General features: G+C 32.0%; 4 protein-coding genes across 5 annotated transcripts; all 4 read right to left on the bottom strand.

Annotated features, from left to right (window-relative positions):
• Positions 1-502: 502 nt before the first annotated feature.
• Positions 503-982, bottom strand: LOC140177174 (uncharacterized). The gene has a single exon (XM_072210003.1). The coding sequence runs from the start codon at positions 980-982 to the stop codon at positions 503-505; it is 480 nt and encodes a 159-aa protein (XP_072066104.1).
• A 3,433-nt stretch (positions 983-4,415) lies between these two features.
• LOC112726261 (gibberellin 20-oxidase-like protein) lies at positions 4,416-6,204 on the bottom strand. Its single transcript, XM_025775578.3, has 2 exons — positions 5,703-6,204; positions 4,416-5,149 (listed from the first exon to the last, which is right to left on the bottom strand). Exons 1-2 carry the CDS (start codon positions 6,074-6,076, stop codon positions 4,549-4,551), a joined length of 975 nt encoding a protein of 324 aa, XP_025631363.1. The 5' UTR covers positions 6,077-6,204; the 3' UTR covers positions 4,416-4,548.
• Positions 6,205-10,103: 3,899 nt separating this feature from the next.
• Positions 10,104-13,894, bottom strand: LOC112726259 (uncharacterized). Its single transcript, XM_025775577.3, has 6 exons — positions 13,578-13,894; positions 12,362-13,069; positions 11,949-12,007; positions 11,581-11,709; positions 11,124-11,259; positions 10,104-10,595 (listed from the first exon to the last, which is right to left on the bottom strand). The coding sequence occupies exons 2-6, from the start codon at positions 13,061-13,063 to the stop codon at positions 10,272-10,274; spliced, it is 1,350 nt and encodes a 449-aa protein (XP_025631362.1). The 5' UTR covers positions 13,064-13,069; positions 13,578-13,894; the 3' UTR covers positions 10,104-10,271.
• A 1,480-nt stretch (positions 13,895-15,374) lies between these two features.
• LOC112726258 (uncharacterized) lies at positions 15,375-19,935 on the bottom strand. 2 transcript variants are annotated; one of them, XM_072210014.1, is made up of 3 exons: positions 19,757-19,935; positions 16,129-18,015; positions 15,375-16,043 (listed from the first exon to the last, which is right to left on the bottom strand). In XM_072210014.1, the coding sequence occupies exons 2-3, from the start codon at positions 16,771-16,773 to the stop codon at positions 15,627-15,629; spliced, it is 1,062 nt and encodes a 353-aa protein (XP_072066115.1). In that variant the 5' UTR covers positions 16,774-18,015; positions 19,757-19,935; the 3' UTR covers positions 15,375-15,626. The 2 variants fall into 2 exon arrangements, with proteins under 2 accessions (XP_072066115.1, XP_025631361.1); XM_025775576.2 differs by having other exon boundaries at positions 16,129-17,558; positions 19,757-19,934.
• Between the last annotated feature and the right edge of the window lie 2,749 nt (positions 19,936-22,684).

Genomic DNA, 22,684 nt, shown 5'->3' with positions numbered 1-22,684 from the left:
GGATGCTACTATCACTCTCTAACAATCCTCGGTGTTGAGCAAATTGCTTGAAGGACGAATATTGGACCCTATTCACTGTTAGCAAGTCATCACAACTGATTGGTCCTCTGACATTAGATAATAGAATACTCAAATAGAATTTTTCTCCTTCTGAAGGTGATACAGTATAAATTCGACCGATGAATCTCCTCTGTGTCTTGCGTCGACACCATTCCTTTTCCTTGTTGTGCCAAGTATAATACTCTGGAATTTTCCTGTACAGAAGATGCCTAGATTGTTGGTCCTCCTCACGATTTAGGGCAAAGAATTCAGTGAGTATTGTTCTAAAGAAATAATCATCATTAAGTATTTCAGGAATGGTTTGGTGATTATAGAAGCTCACTTGATGTTGATTTGGCAAATGAATTTGTAACCTTTCCACTGATGGATACATTCGGTAAAGGTTAAATTTAAATATTCTCCAACATGCCTCTAGAGCAGCGATCCATCTTGCATCAACAAACTATTGTACTTCGTCAACATTAGAACTGTTGTGAACTTCCATTGCAACCCGGTCTGGACCCTTGTAGCAATATTTGTAGAGATACTTTATACTCTTGATGCTACTACATATCTCAACATTAATATGGCAATCATACTTTAGTAGTAGCCAAGGGTTGTACGGAACTGCCCATCTATTGTCAATTGTGACATTTTGGTTAATCGGTACTGGAGTGTCGAATCGTCGCCTATATTGTGGATATGAGTCGTCACCTATTCGTGTTTCTGCTGTGAACTCTTTTGGGTAGTTGCGTTTACATTGGCCATTTTTCATGCAGGGTGAAGATTGATCAAGTGTACCGCAAGGACCATGAATAATATGTTTTAGCATTGCATCATGTAGGTGTGGTTCTACTTCTTTAGATGGTATCTCTGCGCGTACCAAACTATCATAATGCTCCAGGTCAATTAACTTGTCATTGTTTTCTAAGATTAGCAACATATGTACATGTGGCAACCCTCTTTTTTGAAACTCAATGACATAAATATAGCTCTTCACCTTTCCCAAGACACCCTTAGTAATTACATCCTCTTTCAAATTTGGCTCGAAAAATTCTTGTTGTCAGATCTGGACGATCTTGTGGAGTTTGAACTGGGTTGAGTTCTGAAGTTATTTCAGTCTAAAATGGATTGCATGTCATTGTGAAAAAAATATCTAGCTTGCCCTCTTTAAGAACAATCGCCATTCCATCTTCATATCGTTGGGTCAGGTCGCGACGGCTACCAATGAACGATGATGGTAATATTGTTCTTTTTCTTCCAACATTTTCTGAAGATAAATATATAGAGAAATATTATTAGTTTTAATAATTATTTTAAACTCAATAGAAAAGCGGCTCAACAGGCACGATAGTGCCTGGTGAGCCGCTAGTATGAAGTAATTTAAAAAAGAAAAAAAATGAATTTAACAAAATATTGGACCAATTCATCATTGATAGGTACAGACATATGTAAAAAAATAAAGAATACATATGAGATAAAAAAATTAGTTCTTCCTTGGTAAGAGAAAAAGATAGAACACTATCTTTGTACGTGAGATATTGGGGACAAATTAAAAAGGTAAAAAAATGATGAAAATATTAATTGGGTAAGTAAATTAAAAAAAAAATATAGGTGGAAGTTATATGTGAACTGCAGTAAAACTAAATGAAATTTGTAATAATGGATGTGATGAAATCGATAGTGTTAAAGGTAAAAAAATAATGGCAGCAAGAGAAATATAACAAAATGTATTAAGAGGTAAATAAAGAAGCAGTAGAATGGATGAAATTATAAAAAAATAAAAAGATATATCTTTTATGATTACAGAAAAATTCTAATAGAATAATTAGAATGAGATTAAATTGCATCAGAGTATAGTACTCACAGACATACTCAAAAAACACTATACAAACAAAGTCTAACATAAAATTAAACAAAATATAATTTAAATGAATACCTCATAATATAATAAGATCTATAACAAAACTATTTATCACCACTGATTAAATACTTGTTGGCTTCTAATTATTCTTTTTCTTATTTCATATATCGCCACAGAAAAAAATAAAAAAGAGAGACTGTGAGAATAAAGAATTGAATAGAATGCATGAGTTTTTGTAACTGTTAGTGAAATATATTAGAGAAATAACTAATTGTACAATATTTTTTAATTATGTTAGTAGGGTTAAAATAGAAAATAGAAAAATTGGACACCAAACTCCATATATTAACATTATATATTGTTATAAATATCAATTTTTTAATTATAAGCATTTTAATTAAGAAATTAACTTCACCGAAAGTTATTTTCATCTTTTTACATTTTTTCTTCCTTTAAAAAAGGTGGGAGAGTAAACAAAAGAAAAAGGATATTCCTGCTATCATTTCTCTTTTGATATTAGGGTAGAAAAATTATGGTCCCCCCCCCCCCCCACTTTTTTTCAATTTTATAATAGAAAAAGTTTAAGAGGCTAGTACTTTTATTAAAATTTAGTCAGTTATTAAAAAAATTAATTTTATATTATTAGATATAATTTTATACTATTAAAAATATTGATGATAACTAAATTGATGGTTATAAATTTTAAAATTTGTCGGTCCCTAACACTTCTAAAAAAAATATATAGATATAAATTAAATAAAGGTGAGATAATATAAGTTTATTTTTCTTTAGGTCTACTTGAGAAATAACACATAATGGATGTATGCATGGATATATTTACTCTCATTCCTATTCATTTTTAGTTAATTTTCTTTCCAAAGCCTTTTACTGCATTTATTTATTTATTATGAATATTATTCGAAAAATAGGTGTGCAGCTGACTTTGCTAAGTTTTAATGTAAAATATTATTAAATTAATATTATTATTTGATAGTGTTTATTTTTTTAATTGAATATTTGACTGGTCACTTTTTTCAAAAGTTGACCGCATTTTATATTTGTTTAACTAGAGTTTTATGTTTATATTTATACAAATAAATAATTCATAAAAAATTATACAAATAAATAAATAAATAATAACAGTATATAAATATTATTTCAATATATAAATAAAAGGCCATTATTGTATAATTATTTTATTAATATGTTTTCCACACAATACAATTCATATTTTCATTTTTTCACACTCTTATTCCCTTTTTTATCTTCATAATTAACTAATTAAGTAGTACTTTTCTTAAATGTAATATATATCCATGCATAACAGCAACCCTTTAAATAGAACTCAAATTCGCGACAAATTAGTTTTTAGTCTTTCGGATTAGAGGATACTGTGGGTAACCAAAAAAAAAAATACCTCCATCAATTTTGTGAAAGGGATACAGCTTGGATTGTAGAATTTTACCAATTTATATACACCAAATAAATGGGAGAATACAGCTTGTATACAAGCTGCCATGCATTATCACTTATATAAATTTAGTTCCATTTTCTTTTCTTTTTTTTTTAGTCTGCCTACTAGATTAATTATATGTTTTATTTTTTTAAATTCCAAAATAATAACTCCTAAGTTGCAAAACCAAAACCCAAGAAAATCTATGCCTAAGAGAGAGGTTTCTACTTTTTCTTCTATTTATAATAGATATTTAATATGCTCTACTCCCTAAGGAGAAAAATCTAGCTTCACAAGCCCTCTAGAGTTGCTTAGAGTTTTGCATAAGATGGAGTCACAAATTTTAATATCTTACATAAAACTATCGATTAATTTATTTATCAAAAATTGATAAATTCAATAATTTAAGTAGTTCATAATACTTTGCTTCTTTAAGTAATGCCTCAAAAAATAAAACAAATATAGGTTTTTTTTTTTGTATATGAAAGTAAAAGTGGTATTTTCTCTTAATATTGTAATTTTTTGTAGTTTTTAAAAGTGTGGAAGATACACAAATTGGAGGATCCGATTTGTATACTTCAATTTTTTAAATTTTTTTAACAAAAATCTCTCGACCTGATTTCTGTTCTTTCATAAATTCCTCAATTCGATTTCTGTATCCTCACAAATCAAACGGTCCGATTTCTGTACTTCTCACAAATCGGACGGTCCGATTTTTGTTTATCTAATTAAACGGTTTCACATTTAATAATAACACCCCATCAACCTACATTTTAAAAATACACCGTTGCTACTCTAATATCAAAAACAAAATCTGACAAATATATTGTGCACATCAACCAAAACCAATAAGAATATATATAATATAACACATACATTTTATTCTTTCGTTTGAAGTAGTTGGAAACTCCAACTTTTCTACCCCATATAAATTTACATTTTTTTCTCTTTATTTTCTTTTCCTAGTAATTAGTAAACAATGGAAAATACATGCAAACTATACAACTTCACAACACAGAGCACCATCTTCCATTAAAAAAAATAATTTATGATTGAATATTATGAAAAAAAAATTATCTGATTATGACAAATACGAATTTTTACATTTAATATGATAAAAATTCGCACTTGACATAATCAGATAAAATTTTAATTAAGTAAAAAAAATCCAATAATTACAGATGGGAGTTGATTAAATTCCAGCAAAATCTCTAACAGTAAAACCAACCTTCTCAAAGCTTCCCTTTTGATTATTCTCCCTAAACTTCAAATAATCCAAGCAAAGAAAGGGAGAATAGAATCTCTTATTGGCATGATGAAGAGCAACAACCTCATTGGGTGCCACAATGACTTTGTGATCCTCAAAGCACCAAAAGAATGCCAAAGAGAATCTATTCACACAAGGTTGCTTCAAAACAACTCTATGTTCTGAAGATCTCAACTTGTCATTGCTCCAAGCTTGTAACATGTCTCCAATGTTAACCACAAGTGTTCCCTCTGAAGGCTTTATGTCAATCCATTCTCCATCATTTGTCTTCACTTGAAGCCCTCCAATTTCATCTTGGTATAAGATTGTTATGCAACTCATGTCTGTGTGCATTCCAAGTCCTTCAACTTCTTCTCTTTCTTCTTCTGGGGCTGAATAGTTGTTTATTCTTAAGTATCCATGGCACTTTCTGAATTCATCATCATAGAACATTTTCTCAAATCCTTCACCTATGCTCATCAACACAATCTTCACAATCTTCTCACACAGTTCTGCCATCTTGCTACAATATTCTTGCAAAGTTTCACTGTCAAACAAACAAAAAGAGAATCAATTTTTTATTAGGCCCAGTTTGGGTAAATAGCTTAATTAAGCTCTTTTTGAAAAAATAGATTAAATAATAAATGACTATATTAAAAATAGCTTATAAATAAGTTATTTTGGGTTTGAATTTTTAGTTCTAAAAATACTTATTTTATAAAAATATGATAAAAAGTAGTAGTATTATGAGAGAAGTCTATTTTTTTAACTTCTCTATAAATTTCTAAATAGCTTCTTAAAAAGCCGCAATTTTGTTTTAAAAATTGCACCAGACATTTAAACTACTACTTTTTATAAGTCAAAAACTCAAAAAAATTATTTTAAAACTTTCCAAACGGACCCTAAATGAATTAAACATATATATTTTGTTATTTTTAATGTAAAACATAATATTATACTAATATAAAGTAAAAGAGTACTTTTTGAATAACCAACAGCATTCAAGATAAAAAGTAGTTATTTTTGCTGATGCCACGAGAAATGTATAAAATTTTGTTACATTAACAATAAATGCATTTAAATTAGATTATATTAATTACCTGAATTTGGAATTGGTTCTGTGAAATAAAACATCTTCAGAAGACTTAGCAGAGAGATAAAAATCAGGTCCATTAACTCTGAGGCTCTCAAAGAATGGAGAAGCAATGAAGGGTGGAGTGTAAGATTTGACATTAGAGAAAGGCCCAAGCTTAAGCTTGGTATCAGATGGGAGAGAGAAGAGACATTTGGACAGTGAATGAAGCTGGTTGCATAGATCTTTGGAGATTCCATGGTTGATTATGTGGAAAAAACCCCATTCTTTGCAAGCTTTGGAGAGAGATTCTAATGAAGATTCTTCTAATGGCTGAGATATGTCCAAAATTGGAAGATCAGCATAATAATAAGCTTTATTATTATTGGATTTTGATGACATTCTTCTTATTAATCAAACAAAAAAAAAATGTATGTATATGAAGAAGGAGGATTATGTATGTATGTGCTTATGTATATATGTTTCTGCCTAAGGTTTTGGGTTTAATTTAATATCTATCTATCTATATATATATATATATATATATATATATATATATATATATATATATATATATATATATATATATATAGTTCTAAGTCAGAAGCTTGGATCACAAGAAGAATGGAACTCAAGCATATGCATATATAAGCTGAGGCAGAGTGTAAATAAGACAAGTTTTTATTATAAATTTATAATAATATATTCTCAATTTTGTCCTTATCTAAACAATTATGGGAGACAAAATATTTTCTTCTTGAGCTAATAATTCATTCTTTAATATTTTAAAAATTGAACATATATTAATCATTTACTCCTCATGTACAATTTTAGTTCTATATGTAGTAACTAATTTGTCACTCTTAATTATTGAAATATAAATTATACATACGAAATAAATTAAATTATATATATATATATTATACAAATATATGATGACTTGTGTACATAATATTTTTTGTTATTTGAATGATAAGAATGATTTTATTATCCTTTATGTTTTTATGGGCATTTGCATTGTTTTTTTTTTTTTATTTGAACAGTGAAAGATGAATTTATTTATTTATTTTAAATTCTAAGGACAACTTTGTTTTCCGTACTTTTGTCGAGGATTAAATTAGATTTACATTGTGATTGTGTTTGGATGGTTAGAGATATATTTGTAAAAATTAAATTATTTTTTTTTGGTAAATAATGTAAAATAAATTAATATATTTAAATTTGGAAGACAAATTTGTCTTTTGTGTTTTTGCAAGAAGTAAAATGAGGGTTTATTATTAGGAAAAGTATAGGTAACTAATAAAATTTTTGAATAATGTGTAAATAATGTGAATTAATAGGGTTAAAAGAGTAAATTTTATTAGTAGCATTAAATTAGGATGTAGTGTATTTTCATTTGATTGGTGATTGTTCATGTTGTTCAAAATTTTCATTGTTCCCCTAGCTCTCCCTTTATTATTATTATTTGTCAAGAAGGTGGAGAAGTGCCAACAAAGATATATACCAAAAAGCTTAAAGCAAAACTAATTAAATTCTTGGTGCCCTTTGCGTAGAGTCATTAGTCATTAATTATTTATTATTAGTATATAAGTTAATAACTTATAAAAGAATGGAGGCCTAAACTGAATGAGACTATATATATATATAAGCAAGCATCAAGCATGAGGCATGGCTTTTTGTAAAGGCCTTCAACATGGCTTTAGTAAAAATATAAAATCTTTCCTAAAGTGCTTAAAAATTTTTCTTAGCCTCCACTATGAGAGAGTTACTTACTTTAATACACTTTGTTTTGTGTGTGTGAAAAATGGCGAAAACTCAGGTGCAGTTGACTTCACGTAAAGTTGATAGTTGAGAGTCGTTATATAAAAATTTAGTCAAATCAGTCAAATCATCTAACGCCTCTCAGTTATCAACTTCACGTGAAATCGACTGCACCTGAGTTTTCACCGTGAAAAATACTTTTTTTTTTTGTCTAGTTGTTTAATTAAGTTGGTGATGAAGCATTGTTGATTATTTAATGTTGTAGATGGTTTAATATTTTATTTAAGAAAATTAAAGAAAGAAGCCTGATATATTCTATTATATATCATAGCATGCATTATAGTTTCATTTTCTTTTTTCCCAGCAACCTGATTTTAAAATAATAACACCAACATGATTTGGTCATGGCATATAATATATTTCTTTTTTTTTTTTTTTTTTTTTTAATTTCCAGCTTGAACTATAATATGTGTAAGAAAATGCATTCACAGTCAGAAGGACAGGCTGGTAAGGAAAGCACACCAACCATGATGGAAATTGTATATTCCGCAATGCATGGAACTCACATTCTTATGTGAAAAGGTTTTGACTAAATTACTTGGTCAATAACCACTACTAATGGTGCTTAAGACCAGGAAATTAACCATTAAACCATCATTTTTAAGTTAATAACATATACAAGAAGCTTTGTTGGCTTATTAGTTATTAGAGAAAAGAACAAATAAGTTTTTGAACTTTTGATTGATCCGAGACATTTAAGTTCTCAAAAATTTGAAAATATATTTAAGTCTTTGACTTTTTTAAAATCTAGACATATCAATCTCTTATATTCACTTGGATTTGTAAGGCCCAATGAAAAAATCAAACGTGACTTTCTTGTACTGATCTGGTTGATACGAATACACACGTGAGAGTTTTTAAAATGTAACAAATTAGACCTAAAAATCGATGTGTCCAGATTTTGAAGAAGTCAATGACTTAAATGTATTTTTAAATTCTCAGGACTTAAATGTCTACAGACCAAAAAAATTAGGATCGATTTGTCCTTTTTTCTAGTTATTATATTATGTACTTAAAGATAAAAATATAAAAACATTATTGAGATGATATATAGAGATAGGAATAAACATAAAATTGAACAAATCTTGTGTAAGTACAAAAATATTTTTCTTGTTTTATTTTCTATCTTCATTTTTTCAAACAAATTTATATTTTTATATCTTTTTCTTTATTTAATAAAGTAGTTATTAAATGAGACTTATAGAATACAAGACACCATATTGATTGTCACAGTTTATTTACTATTAATGAAATAAAATTCTTAATTGAATTTGCAGTCAATCGATCTAATAATAAGATGTAATTTAGTACAATGTCCATTATATTAATATTTTATAAGTACACATATATAATATAATTGTTGGTCAAATTCAAACATATGAACACACAAGCAAGTACTTGAAATTTAGGTGCTGTTGCAAAATAAAAATACATATATTAGCCAATTAACATTTATGCAAAGTTTGATACATTGATTCCATACATATCCTTTAATTTTAGCCTTGCAAGTCAAAGAATATTATAAGAATATAGACTCTCAATTGAAAGAAATAGATATTTAGTCATATAATGGTTCATTACAATTTGAAGAATTTAAAAATATTTTCAGTCTGTTATTTTATTGTTTGACTATTTTTATTTTTTAGTGAATTATATTTTATTTGTTTGACTTAAGTGTTTCGGGATGACTTTTTTGTGCATGTATTTATTTTAATAAAAATACTATTCGTATACTAAAATTAGCTACTAATGCATTTATGCATAAATATATATATAATTTAATTTATTTTTAATATATATTTATATTTTAACATACATTTTATACTAATAGTTAATTTTGGTAGCTGATTTTAGTGTGTATATAACATAGTTGTTATTTTAATTATATCAAACACAATATGTAATTTCCCCTATAAATGGGGTAACATTTTATGTAAATTATAATGCCATTTTTTGTTTTATGATATCTATTACTCTAATTTTTCTATATGAAAATTATTACTAAATTGTTAAGTATATCTTTTTTTTTTTTAACCAAAGATAGGAGACTCAAACCCGCGATCTCTTAATTAAGCATGAGAAGACTATACCATTTAAACTATATCTCATTGGCTTGTCAAGTATATCCTTAATCAATGAACTAAATGTAGTAAAATGAAATCTCTTCATTTATAATCATCATTTAGTTAAATAATAGATAATAAAGAAGTCATTCCAAAATTGAGATTGTCCCAATTTCCAACCATGGATGCAGAGACATTAATGTCTCTGGCTCCAACCAGAAAACAGTGTGATAAAATGATATCTAAAACATATATAATAAGATTGACCTAAGAAAAAAGGTTTTTAGCTACGAAAATTAGTTGTAAGACACAGAATCTGGACACTAGATTGCAATATAGATAGGGATATGTATTAATATTGCACTTGCATTGGATCATTTTGTTGATCCAATTAAATACTCACACCAATTCCCTTTAACCCAAATTGAGTCAAACCCTTTTAATAAGATGTAATTCAGGCAACAAACTTTTAAATAGAACTTCAATCCATGACAGATTAGTCATTGACCTGTCGGACTAGGAGATTGACCTGTCGGACTAGGAGATACCGTAAAAAACCAAAAGATATAATTCAATTATGATGTTAATTTTCGTTAAGATTGTTAATAAAACCAAAATTAAAACAAGGAAAAAGTGAAGAGAGACAAAGAAAAGAAAGAAAGAAATGCTACTTATTCAAGCTAAGATAGTGGTTATTAGAAAAACACACTATTTTACACATTTGTTTTCTTGAAAACCATATGACCTGAGTCATCTACATCAAAAAGGCGCCCAACAAACTCATTCCAACTTTCTGTTCTTTGCTTGTTGGACAAGAAAGACCCTTTGGACCTTCTCAAACCGCCCGAATCTTCCCCGTCATGTATTTCCTGAAAGGTTCCGTATGAGGACGGCGAATAAGCTTGCGGAATATCCAAAGCGACCGCCCTTTGAAGGGCCGCGTGGTACTCTTGGCTGTGCTCCCGAGCCAGTGATTCTTGCCGGACCATCTTTTGTTCTGCCGGAATTTCCATCTGCTTATCTTTCTCTAGCATTAACTGTTGCAAGAAATATAATGCTTTAAATGCAGATACACACTGCCATGTCAAAACTAAACAATGATCAATTAGAACTAAATAGTAACACAAATTCTTATAGAAAATAGAATTCAACTTTTAGGATTTAGACCATATTTATAGAATATAGTCATCAGTATATAGAGAAACAAAATTCGGAAGAACAAGATACATTGATATATTTGAAGGATATCCCTATATAATATTGAAGGTTAGATTACTCGGCAAATCTATATAGTTTCAATTAATTGTGATAAAATTGTGAAAGAATAGGAAAAGAAAAGATGAAGAACTTTTATTGAATGTTGATTGATTGAATTGAATTTGTAAATTATGAAGGTAAAACTAAATATATATAGAGCATTGCCTACGAAAGATAAAAGTAAAGATAATATAATATAAGATAAGATAATAAAGACTAAAATTAGAACTGAATTTATGTATTCTGTTAATTCGACAGCTACGATGAACCTGACGAATACAATTCATTGGAAGAAATTAATAGCTTACATTAAGAGCCCATTGGGCTTCTCTCTCAATCCAAATGATGGCATGGTCGGAAGTTGCATTGCAAGAAAGAACAATATGATCGAACCTCCCATCAACGGGTACTGCTGTCCTAACGACAGGTGGAAATCTTCCTATCCTGCACCCACAATAAGCTAAATTTCTTTTGAATTTCCCCAAAAGAAAAAATATATGCAAATTTGTCTCTTCTATGTAAGAAACCATAAACTTACAACTTTCAACTCTATCTTATCTATCTATGGTAAAAACTCAGGTGAAGTCGACTTCACGTGAAGTTGATACCTGAGAGCCGTTAGATGAAAATTTAGTCAAATAAGTCAAAAAATTTAACGGCTCTCAGATATCAACTTCACGTGAAGTCGACTGCACCTGAGTTTCCACCTGATAACATTTGTAGAGTAACATTCAAAGCATTTGTACTCAGAGTATCATAATTTACCTCAAGGGCTTCCGCTCCACAATGTGATAGAGACGACCAGGTGCGTATAGACGCCTTGGATCTTTAAGCATCTTCTCCTCCAGTGTGCAAGTATCCTTTAGGCACATTATACACAGTAAACAAGGTAAACTGCCAACAAAAGGGTTCAAAACTTTTTTAGTTCATCTTAATGGCAAAAGATGAATTGTACATATAGAATGCAAAATTCACTAATTTGTATCAAAATTCAAATTATTCCATGTAATGCATCTTGAATTCAATCTCTTTACATTTCAGTTTTCGCACAGTTAAGTCACTGACGGCTTAATTATAGTTTTCATTGATGCCTTAATTGGGGGGAAAGGGTAAGGAAGACATACAAAATTTACCATAAAAGCAACTTGAAGAGAACTTCTAGAGCAGTAGTTGTCCGAGGCAAAAAATCATCCTGCTTGTCAGATAAAACCATGTATGGAATATTAGTGCACAAAACTAATAAATTCAAAGGTAAAAGTTAAGAGGGGAAAATATCTTTTCCAGATAGGCTATATACGTTTACTTGTATGAATTGTAAGAATGTATTTTCTTACTTGTTTATATTCAACACTCAAACTGACACAAAAACATGCTACATATGCAAACATAGATGTGATATGAAGTCCATTTCACCTCAGCCATTACTAATTTGTGCATACGTTGGTAAACTTTAACAGATAATGTTGTCCACTTAAAACACTACTATGCCAACTAGTTCAGTTAGGGAATATGTTAACAAGATCAAAATCAGAGAAAACTATCCAACCTGGAGTACAACGGAATTGATAACATCTGCATATCTTACAGCCAAATTGAGAGACATGCACCGAGTAGGAGCTAAGGCAAAGCATCTTATCTTGTTTCTCTGTATCCCCAATTTGTCTCGGTTATCAAGTGCTAGCAATGTCAATAATGCTACCACCCCTGCCCCTAGGGAGTGTCCACCAAATATGAGCATATATGTCGGATTCTTCGCTATCAAATCCCGAAGAACCTCATACTCCGCATCGAAAACCCAGCCTGCAGCCTTAAGTAACCCATTATGAACATAACCACCATGAAACTCAGCCTGCCCCAGTTTGTTATCAAGTAAAACTGCATAATCACTTTCCTTTGCTAAATTAAGGCCCCTAACAGCCAGTATAATTTCAGCATGATCATGGTCAAGATATATCATGTATGGAGTAACACAACCTTGATTATCCTCATAATCCTTACGCAAGACAACCCAGTCAGGGTTCATGCCATAACCCCCTGGCGGAGCCCATTGGGGGTTACGAAGATCTTCCTCATAAACCGATAAGATTATCCGGCAGATTCGAGGTACAGGCTCGAATTCTTCAGCAGTAGCTAGGCCCCAGTTTTCACTCTCATAGCCTGCAGTGTACAGACATTTCTTCCAAACCCAACGAGCACACCCAAGACAATAAACACACTCAAGTATAGGAAGGCCACAGATAAATGACATCAATGCCTATGATTCAAGTATGTTGAAAAGTGTCAAAAATGGAAATAGCATATAAATCTCATATTGGAGATAATATCAAAAATAGGGTTGTGTTTGTGTCTATATAAAAAGGACATATGCTGCAATCACATTGTACCTCCAAAAATATCATGAAATCATTCACATTTTCTCTCAAGTTAATTGAGACTTTCACTTCCATGGATTTAAACATGGTATCAGAACCTTTTCACTTGCCATACAATGATTGAATGAGCTTCAGCTCAAAACAAAGTTTGAAACCCTTAACTATTTCCTCAATATAACATATAAGGATAATCAAGGATTCAGAATAGATTCAACAACTCTATGCAATATGAATAGTAACAACAAACACTGAAAGCTTAAAGAAACCACTATTGTATCTCCAATCTCCATACATGAACCAACATGGTAGACAAACAAAACTCAAGAGGTGAATACACAGATATGCAAGTCACAAGCTCAAAAAAGAAAACTTTGAGTTGAATTGAAGTACCTAAAGCATTTTCCAAGATACCCAGTCCTTGATCACAAGCAGAGAGAGGAAGTGATTGGTTACACTCTTTGTATGTTCCTATGAATGGTTGCTGGGTGAAGACTAAATAGCAGAGAGTTTGAACTTTCAACAACCAACAATTGAAACTTTTTCCAAAAGGGTAGCAGAGAATTGTGAAGGGATGGTGTGGGTTGGAGTAAATCAGTAGAATTAGAAAGGAAAATGAACAGTGAAGAAAAGAAGAACAAGAAAGAGAAGAAAAGGGTATTGAAGGTGAGACAAAGATACCTGCCAGTCAAAGTCATTTTCTTAATCATAGGATTTTAGAATCTACTCACTGGAATCATTTGATGCCGTTTGATAAAAGATTTAATTTAAGATCCTCATAAGGAATTTTTAATTAGATTTTTATATTATTTAATTAAATTTTTATATTATATTAAATTTTATAATTAAATTTTTATTATAACAAAAATTTTAGAATTTATAAAATATTTTATTAAACAAAATAGATATATTTAATAATTAATTATAATTAAATAAAATATTTTATTAATTTTAATAATTTTATTATAATAAAAATTTAATTATAAAATTTAATATAGTATAAAGATTCAATTAAAAAAATATATAAAAATTTAATTAAAAATTTGATAAAATTATACAAATTAACATAATAATTAATTCTTTGATAAATAGATATTATAAAGGGTTAAGTACTGAAATCTTTTCTAAGGTAAGGGGTGAAAATCAAATTCGTCACCGACATTTTTTTGTTATTAAAATCATCTTGAATGTTCAGAAACACTTTAAAATCGTTCTTTCCCCCTGAAAACAAAATTTTTGGACACTTTTGTCCTTTAGCCGTTACTATCCGTTGGAGGGTTTAATAAATAAAGTTAATTTATTTGTTTATTTATTTATTTATATAAAGTTGTGATTTGGGGAGGGTTGGGATTAAATCAGAGAAGTCATCCCTAACCAACGAAGCAGAGAAGGAGGAAGGGCATGCGAAGGTGAGTGGAGCCATGGCTACCGAGAGCTCACGGTCGTGCCGGAGTCGGTCGTCTGCGTAGAAGAGGGAGCTTGTGTGTGGACATGGAGAGAGACCCGTGCTTAGGATTTCGGGAACGAGGAACAACCCTGGGCGACGATTTTGGGGGTGTGTCTACTATGAGGTTAGGGTTTTAAGTTTCTGTAGGTGGGTGATGGCAAGGTATTGTTTGTTCTGGGCTCTGACTCTGATGAGTTGTTGCAGATCCAGGAGGAGTGTGATTTCTTCCGATGGGCAGACCCAGAAGCAGAGAGTGAGGATCCCCATGTTGCAAAGATGAAGAGGAAAGTTGCTGCTCTGAAAGCAAAAGTGAGGGACATTGAGTGGAAGTTCAAGGTTGCTGCAGTGCTAGGGATTTCTGGATGGCTTGTTTTGTTTTGCTTCTGGTCTCAGATTTGGTTCAATCAGAGGGAGGGGGTAGCGTGTGTGATGCCATTGAAGTATGGTTGATGAAATTAGGAGAGAATTTAGTGTTCAGTTTGCATTTCTTTGATTGGGTCTGAGTTATGTAAATTGAGATGTATTGGGTCTTGCTGAACATCTGGATTTAGTTTAGGATTTTGCTGATTAATTTTGTGAGTGTAATTATCTCCATGTAATTTGACAATTAATTGGAATGGAAAATTTATCTGTTAGCAAGAAAATTGTGACTTAACTCTTCTGTTAATCAACTCTGTAACATATCAACTCAATTAAGGAAATTCATTAAACAGAAGCAGCATAATATGAGGCAGAACACAGTCTAGTGTAATTCAGTAATAAGCATAGGAAAATAACACCAAATGGTGGATACCATCAATTCCATTACATAGAGACTAAACAAAATATAGTCCAAGATACTCAAAAAATCTACTGCAATTCTGTTGCTCACTAAGAAAGATCATAAGCCATGTTGTCTAGTTTTTAAAAAATCAAAAGAAAAGTGTCACAAACATTATCTCAAACCAAACAACAGTACATTAATTACAGCACAAAAGACAAATTTTTAGAACAGCCTAAATTTTTTCCCAAAGTCTTGGTGGAAGTTTAGCCATGAGCCTCAGCCTTTTAGGGAAAACATACAGTGAAATTCTGTAACTAAAGGAGACTGGCCTGGCTGGTTGGCTGGAGCTGGCTGCACCCTTTTCCTTTGGTGCTGATGATTCTTGTGTAAGGCTTCTAGTGGGCTTTCTGTTGGGCCTAGTAGAGGATGATGTGGGCTTGGACCTGGAATGGGTTGAGTTGGGCTGAGAATAGGGGGTGGCTGGTTGGGACTGAGATGCTGCTCTAGACCTGGTGGACCTCCTCAAACCTCCACTTGCAGATGGCATGTCAGGCTGGGATGAAGTCTTAGATCTGGTTTTAGGTCTGATAGATGAAGGCTTCCTTCCTCCTCTGGTCCTTTTGCTAGCAGCTTGCCTTGGTTGTTGGGCCTGAAAGACATTAAAGAATTTAGTTGATTAAAAAATGAAACTGTAAACCTAACATACATGCAGTTGATGATATACACACACTTACATCCAGGGATGGCTTCTTGCATCCTCCCCTCTTGTGTCCAGATTCACCACAGTTTGAGCACCTTTGAATTTGTCCCCTCCTAGACAAGTGGAACTGGCTGCTGTCCGGAGGCTCATTAGGTCCTCTCTTCCTCTTCTTGACTGGTCTGTGGCTAGGCTTTCGATAAGGAGGGGGCATGACATCATCAAAGTTGGTTTCCTCCCACAAATCTGAGCCATTCAGAGGATTGATGACTGAATCATAGCACTTGACATATGCAGGCTTCTTGTAGCAGTCATCAACAAATCCATCTATGTCAAGGCCCTTATAGTTGATGCAGCTAATGGCGTGGGTGTAGGGGATACCACTAAGCTGCCACTTCCTACAGGAGCACTCGTGAGCAGAAAGATCAACAGCAAATTTAGACAAACCATTAACAACCTCATATGTTTGTGCAGTAGACCAGTAAGGCCTCCACTCACTAGCTGATCTGCCTCTCCTCTCTAATTTCATCCTAATCCGAGGTAAAACTGTCCCATTAAAGTTCTTAATTCTTTCCCTATTAAGAGCCCACCTACTCATCAAATAAACCCTAATGTCCTCCAACATTGTCACTATAGGTTTCTCCCTAGAGTCTACTATTACACTATTAAAGCTCTCACTCATTTTTGCTGCATATAACTAAAACGGGCAACCCTCTTGACAAACAGCCCTCACCCTGACCAAGTCAAGTTTCGCATACCTCATTCCCCTTCTTGTTTGCACTGCATAAGCTGTTACAGTGTCCTTGAATTCCTCCCTTGAAGCAAACACAGTTCCAACTTCCCATTTGTACCTTGTCATGTCTTTCACATCTTTATGGATCGGATATCTAATTGCTTCATTGTTATCATCATCCTCGCTATCCTCTTTCTCGGAACCACCACCCACTTCATAATCAACATCAACTTCATCACTATTGAACCCTTCCTCATCACTGAAATCACCTCCTGCAACCCCTTTTCCTTTTTCAACCCGATCACCATCCGTCCCACCTCGTACTTCATCAAATTCGCTCTCATCATCATACTCCTCTTCACTATCTGTAAACATCACATCATCTGCACTGTCAACCTCACCATCAGATGGAATGAAATCCTCATCGTCACTATCCTCATCACTATTCAGCTTATCTCCTTCTTTAACCCCCTCTGCATTGGCCCTTTCCACCTTTTGAACCCCATCACCCTGATAAATCACCAGCTGTTTTTGATTATGTATCTCTTCATCATTGGCCCTCTCCGTCTCCTGAACCTGTTCACCTGGGCCTCCAACATCAAGAAACCCTACTTCAGGAAAGTCTTCATCAACCTCAACCTTATGGACCACGTACAGATCGACATGTGTAACACCCTACCACACAAAGCTTTACGCTTAAGTCGTAAAACAGAGGTGATGTGGTATTACGACCTCTAAAATAAAATAAGTACATATAATAGCAGAAGAGTTATAATATGCTAGGAGCCTTGAAGGATAGGGAAAATAAAAATCGCGAGATAAAAGCGCAACGCTCAAGGAACGAGTTAACTTGCATGCTAAGAAAACTGTAACTGTCAAACATAAGATAACAGAAGTAGGAATAGAGTGCCAAAGATACAAAATAACAAGCTCCTAACTCAGCCTGCGAAGTCAAGACTGGCCGGAGAATATTTACACATATATATATACATATCCAAAACCCAAAAGTACATACACACAATCCTGCCTCTCCATAAACCTCTAAGAGGATCAAAAAGGACAAGTTATGCGGAGAGAAAGCTAAGTACATATATATACATCACTGTACAACAAAACTATACAACAACACTATCCAGTAACCCCTCCGCTTTAAGAGTCCAGACGCCTAACGAGATGCCTCTCGACCTGCATCTGAAAAATAACAACATAGTATGGAATGAGAACCGGAGGTTCTCAGTATGGTAAAGGTGCCACACACATAATATATAAGGTCCTGGGAATGCCAGAGGCAATCCTAGAACACCGACACTCAGATTATAGAGCTTAAAGTATTAAACAGAAGCCATAAAGGGTGGTTCTCTAAAAATATTTAATCCTAACTTAACTTAACCTTAAATCTAAATCCCATACTGCCATTCCTCCATACCTCCAACTCCATCATGCATTTTCACAGACAACTAAACAGACAAAGGCAAACACAAGAAGGTTACAAGTACTGCAGATAACAAATATACATTTAGCATGGCAAGTACAGATAGGCACACCCAATTAGAGCACAAGCAAGTAATTCAAGTAATATGCATATGATGCATGCCTGTCCTATGGCTGATGAGGCTCATCTGTTGGTTATCCAGCCAACCCGACAAGTCTGAATTGTCCTTAGACTGTCCCCCGACGTGCATCCCCAAGAGTCTATGCATAGATTTTTCTCAAATAATCAATATTGCTCAATGGGGGTAACATTCCCGGGAATTTATATAGTGCTCGGTCACACTTACGTCGTAGGGTCAACAGAGTATCGAGTTTTCAACCTGGTACACGTGGTGGCAAGCCACGGCACTTAATCCAGGGAATCTCGTATCTCAGATTATTCAAATTCATAAGCCATATAAATAATTCAATTATAATTCCTCAACATCCACATCATTCTCAATTGCATCTCATTCATCATCATACATCAATCATATTCAATCCTTATCCTTCATTATCACACCTCCCATTCCGTCCATCAATAGTTCCAATTCAAAATATAATTCATTCTTTTCTAAATGAATCAAACTTAAAACATGCTCATTTTCTTAATAACTCAAAATCAAACCATATAACCTTTAAATCTAAATCTTTTTAAATAATCATATAAACAAAATCTCTAATTTCTATAAAATTTCGGCAGCATCTCCTCTAAAACTCGGACTTTGCCACCCTGTTCGGGTCCAAACCTGCTTTCTTTTCAATTCAACATACCCTTCCTCATCATCATAACAATCACCACAATAAATCTACTTCAAATCAACAATTAAACTCATATAATATTCAAATCCAACAACCAAAATTCAACTAAGAATCATAGTTCACAAATCCTAAGCTTTTAACACAAATACCTCAAATCAATAATTCACCAAATCGTTAGTTAATAACTAATTATCCAATAAACTTCAACCAAATATATGTATTCATCGACAAATTACTAAACATTAAGCATACACCTGCATTCCAACTTATCCTATGGTCATCTAGCCTAAGTTTTCACAGAACATTATATATTAAATGCAAGAAACCTAAACCATACCTTGGCCGATTTCCACGTAACGACCAAAGCTATTTATTCAAAACCAAGACAACCCCTCAAAACTCAACTAATCCGCTTCCTCCAAGTTCCAGTATTCACAATTTCAAGCCCCAATTATTTATTTTCAACCTAATACACATTCATAATACATATATACCCAATTTAATACTCAAAACTCAAATTTAATGAAATTAAAATAGAATTATCGTATCCTTACTTCACCCAAGCTTCACATAAGCAAGAGTGAACGTTTCTCTCAAGCTAATTGGATCCTAAAACATCAGAAATCAAAGAAATTCAATATTCCCACTTAAAATTCGAAAATTGGGGGAAGATGAAGCTGAGAGTGAAATAGCAAGTTACCTATGAAATTGTTCCGGTAGAAATGTAGAGCTCGACGCGGTGGACGCGTGGCCGCAAACGGTGCGACAATCGGAGCTCGGATCGGAAAGTTACGGCGCCTTAAACTTGGAACGAGGGTTCGGACCCCTTTTTCTTCTCCTCCCTGGACGCAAGCTTTCAGCGTCACGTTGCTGAAATGAGGGAGATGCAATGCGTGGGTTCATTTAATAGGTCGGTCCGGTTGGACCGATGGTCCGGTTTGGATCCGGTTCAACCGGTTCGGCCCATTCGGTCCAATCTTGGGCCGATTTTCTCAAAATTAGTGTCAAAATTCTCGTTTTGATGAGCTCTATCCTAATTTGATATAATATTCACATTTCTAATCCTTCTTATTAAAACTAATTTATTGACTAATTATTTACTAATTTAACCGGGGTTTACAACATGACCCCTCTTCCTCGCTATTTTACACATCTCAATGGCATCTCTGTCTCCCTCAAATAACTTTAAATCGTTCTCTAACCATTCAGAACTTGGGTCCTTATACCAGAAAGCTGCGATTTGTTCCTTTGTGTACCCAAACTGTCCCACCTCAGCATATGCCTCAAAAAAAGACCAGCAATCCATATCAACATCTTCGATCACAGTCCTTTCTCCCCCTATATACTCCAATGTACCATTGTCATACCCAAATCTACCACCATGGTACACAGTCAGGTTAAAGGTTCCCATCACCTAAAACCTACAAACAAAAATCACACCCAACTCCCATTTGTAAACCACCAAATACCCTTCACACAGTATTAAGTTCAAGCTCCAAAAAATCAAAACAAATGCTGCACACGTACCTGATTCTAGATGACTGCCATGAGAACGAGCTCCTGTTCTACTCTTTTCCACGCAATCCAGACGCAGTGACGCTACTCCTCAGGCCAGCACTCACTCAGTTAGGGCATCATTGAAAGTGAAGGATCAGTGTTCCTTTGTGTAACGTTACTCACGTAATGAATTGGAATTCGCGGGAATAAAACACCAAGCGTCAAAGGGTTCAGGGGCAAATTTGGAATTAAAATTTTTTTAATGGACTTGAGGAAGATTTTAAAGTGTTTCTGAACGTTCGGGATGATTTTAATAACAAAAAAAGGTTGGGGACGAATTTGATTTTCGCCCCTTAGCTTAGGGACGATTTCAGTACTTAACCCTATTATAAATATTAAAAATATAATTTTTTTGTACCATAGATAACAATAATAATAAAAGATAATTAAAGACATAAGTTAAAATTATTATTAGTAATTTTTTTAATGAATACTTGATAAATAAAAATTTTAAAAATTAAATTTTATATCTTTTTAAATAATTTAAAATTAATAATCGTACGCTTAGCTAAATCTAATGATTTTTTTTATATGTAAATTTAATAGTTTTTTTTTTTTAAATAAGAACTCAACACAGTAAAGTAAAGCATACAAAATTAGACAAACAACATAAATTTACTTAAAAAAATTAAATAAAACAAGACAAATAAATGTCTCTATGTAATAGATATTTACAAAATCTAATAAATCAATTTAAGATTGAAAGAAAGAAAGAAAAAAAAAATAATTACGAATTAGATGAAAGTACCTTAATTTTTTATGAGACTTAGTGTTAAAAAACTTTTCTCAATAAGTCCGTTTTTTTAAAAGGAAAATATTAAACAGAAGCTAAAACAAAATCATAATATTTGCAAAACCATAAACATATACAATAAAATTAAAAAATTATATGATTTTGTTCTAAGCTAGACACTAATATAAAGTATAATTTTTTTTTTTGGACCTGTAATATAAAGTATAATTGAAGTTATGCAAAAACCTCATCGGATGAAAGTTGAAAAATCTAAACCAAACCCAATAACATTGGGCTTTGGTGATGAAGTTATTGGACTTGGTAGAACATCCCTTGATCGCTTCCCTAAATTAACATCGGTGCATTATGACTCCATAGTCCACACAAACATTTCTAATTTTTTTTTTTTTTTTACCAATTCATCCATTTAATTATACCAATATGATCTTAATTCTTCTTTGTGCACATTTCAATAAATATCCATTATTGAGTTAATTTTAGTTTATATAACAAGATATATTAGGCTCTCTCATGAATATAATAAGATAGTAAAGTTCTATACTACTAACGACAAAGGCCAATTGCTAATTTATTTAATAGTAAAGGGAAGAATAAATATTTTATAAGAGGTTAAGTGTTTGTTTGAACGTTATTAAGTTGATAAAAAAATATTTTTTAATAAAAAATATATTTTTTTATTTTTGAACATGTTTAATAAATTTTTAATAATAAAAAATACTAAAAAATAAAAAAAATATTTTTTTCAGAAATTACTATTTATATATTTGTTTTTAAATATTTTTTAGATAATAAATAAACAAAAAAATATTTTTATATTATTATGTCCAAACGTAATTAATAAATGAAAATTTTTTTTGCAAGAGATTTAAACATAAAATTAGTTTTATTTTTCTATAAATCTTTTTAAAAAAAATCGAAAAAATATATTTTTGTAGAGTACTTTTTTTTTAATCAAAGATAGGATACTCGAACTTGCAACCTATTAATTGAATATGGGAAGACTATGTCATTTGAGTTATAACTTATTGGTTTTGTTAAAGTACTTTTATTATTAATGTAGTATGGTATGTTATCCCTTCTAGCATTTTCATTTTCCTCTAATATCTTGATAAAATTTGCTTTACTAATTAATTAGTTGTGGGTCGTGCTCATTTTTGTACGCATGTTCAATTCCTTGTGTTATGAGTGGATTGACTTTTGACTTTTTTAACTACTTTTTGCATTACTTCTTCCTTTAATTTACTCATTTTAGTTGAATTAAGGTTTAATAATCATCATCATGTGCTCTTCATGGTGACCCGTTTCTGTTAATTAGAC

This window comes from Arachis hypogaea, chromosome 12 (genome assembly GCF_003086295.3).
Source record: "Arachis hypogaea cultivar Tifrunner chromosome 12, arahy.Tifrunner.gnm2.J5K5, whole genome shotgun sequence".
In the NCBI taxonomy this organism is placed as follows: domain Eukaryota; kingdom Viridiplantae; phylum Streptophyta; class Magnoliopsida; order Fabales; family Fabaceae; genus Arachis; species Arachis hypogaea.
This window is presented reverse-complemented; position numbering and strand designations above follow the sequence as displayed.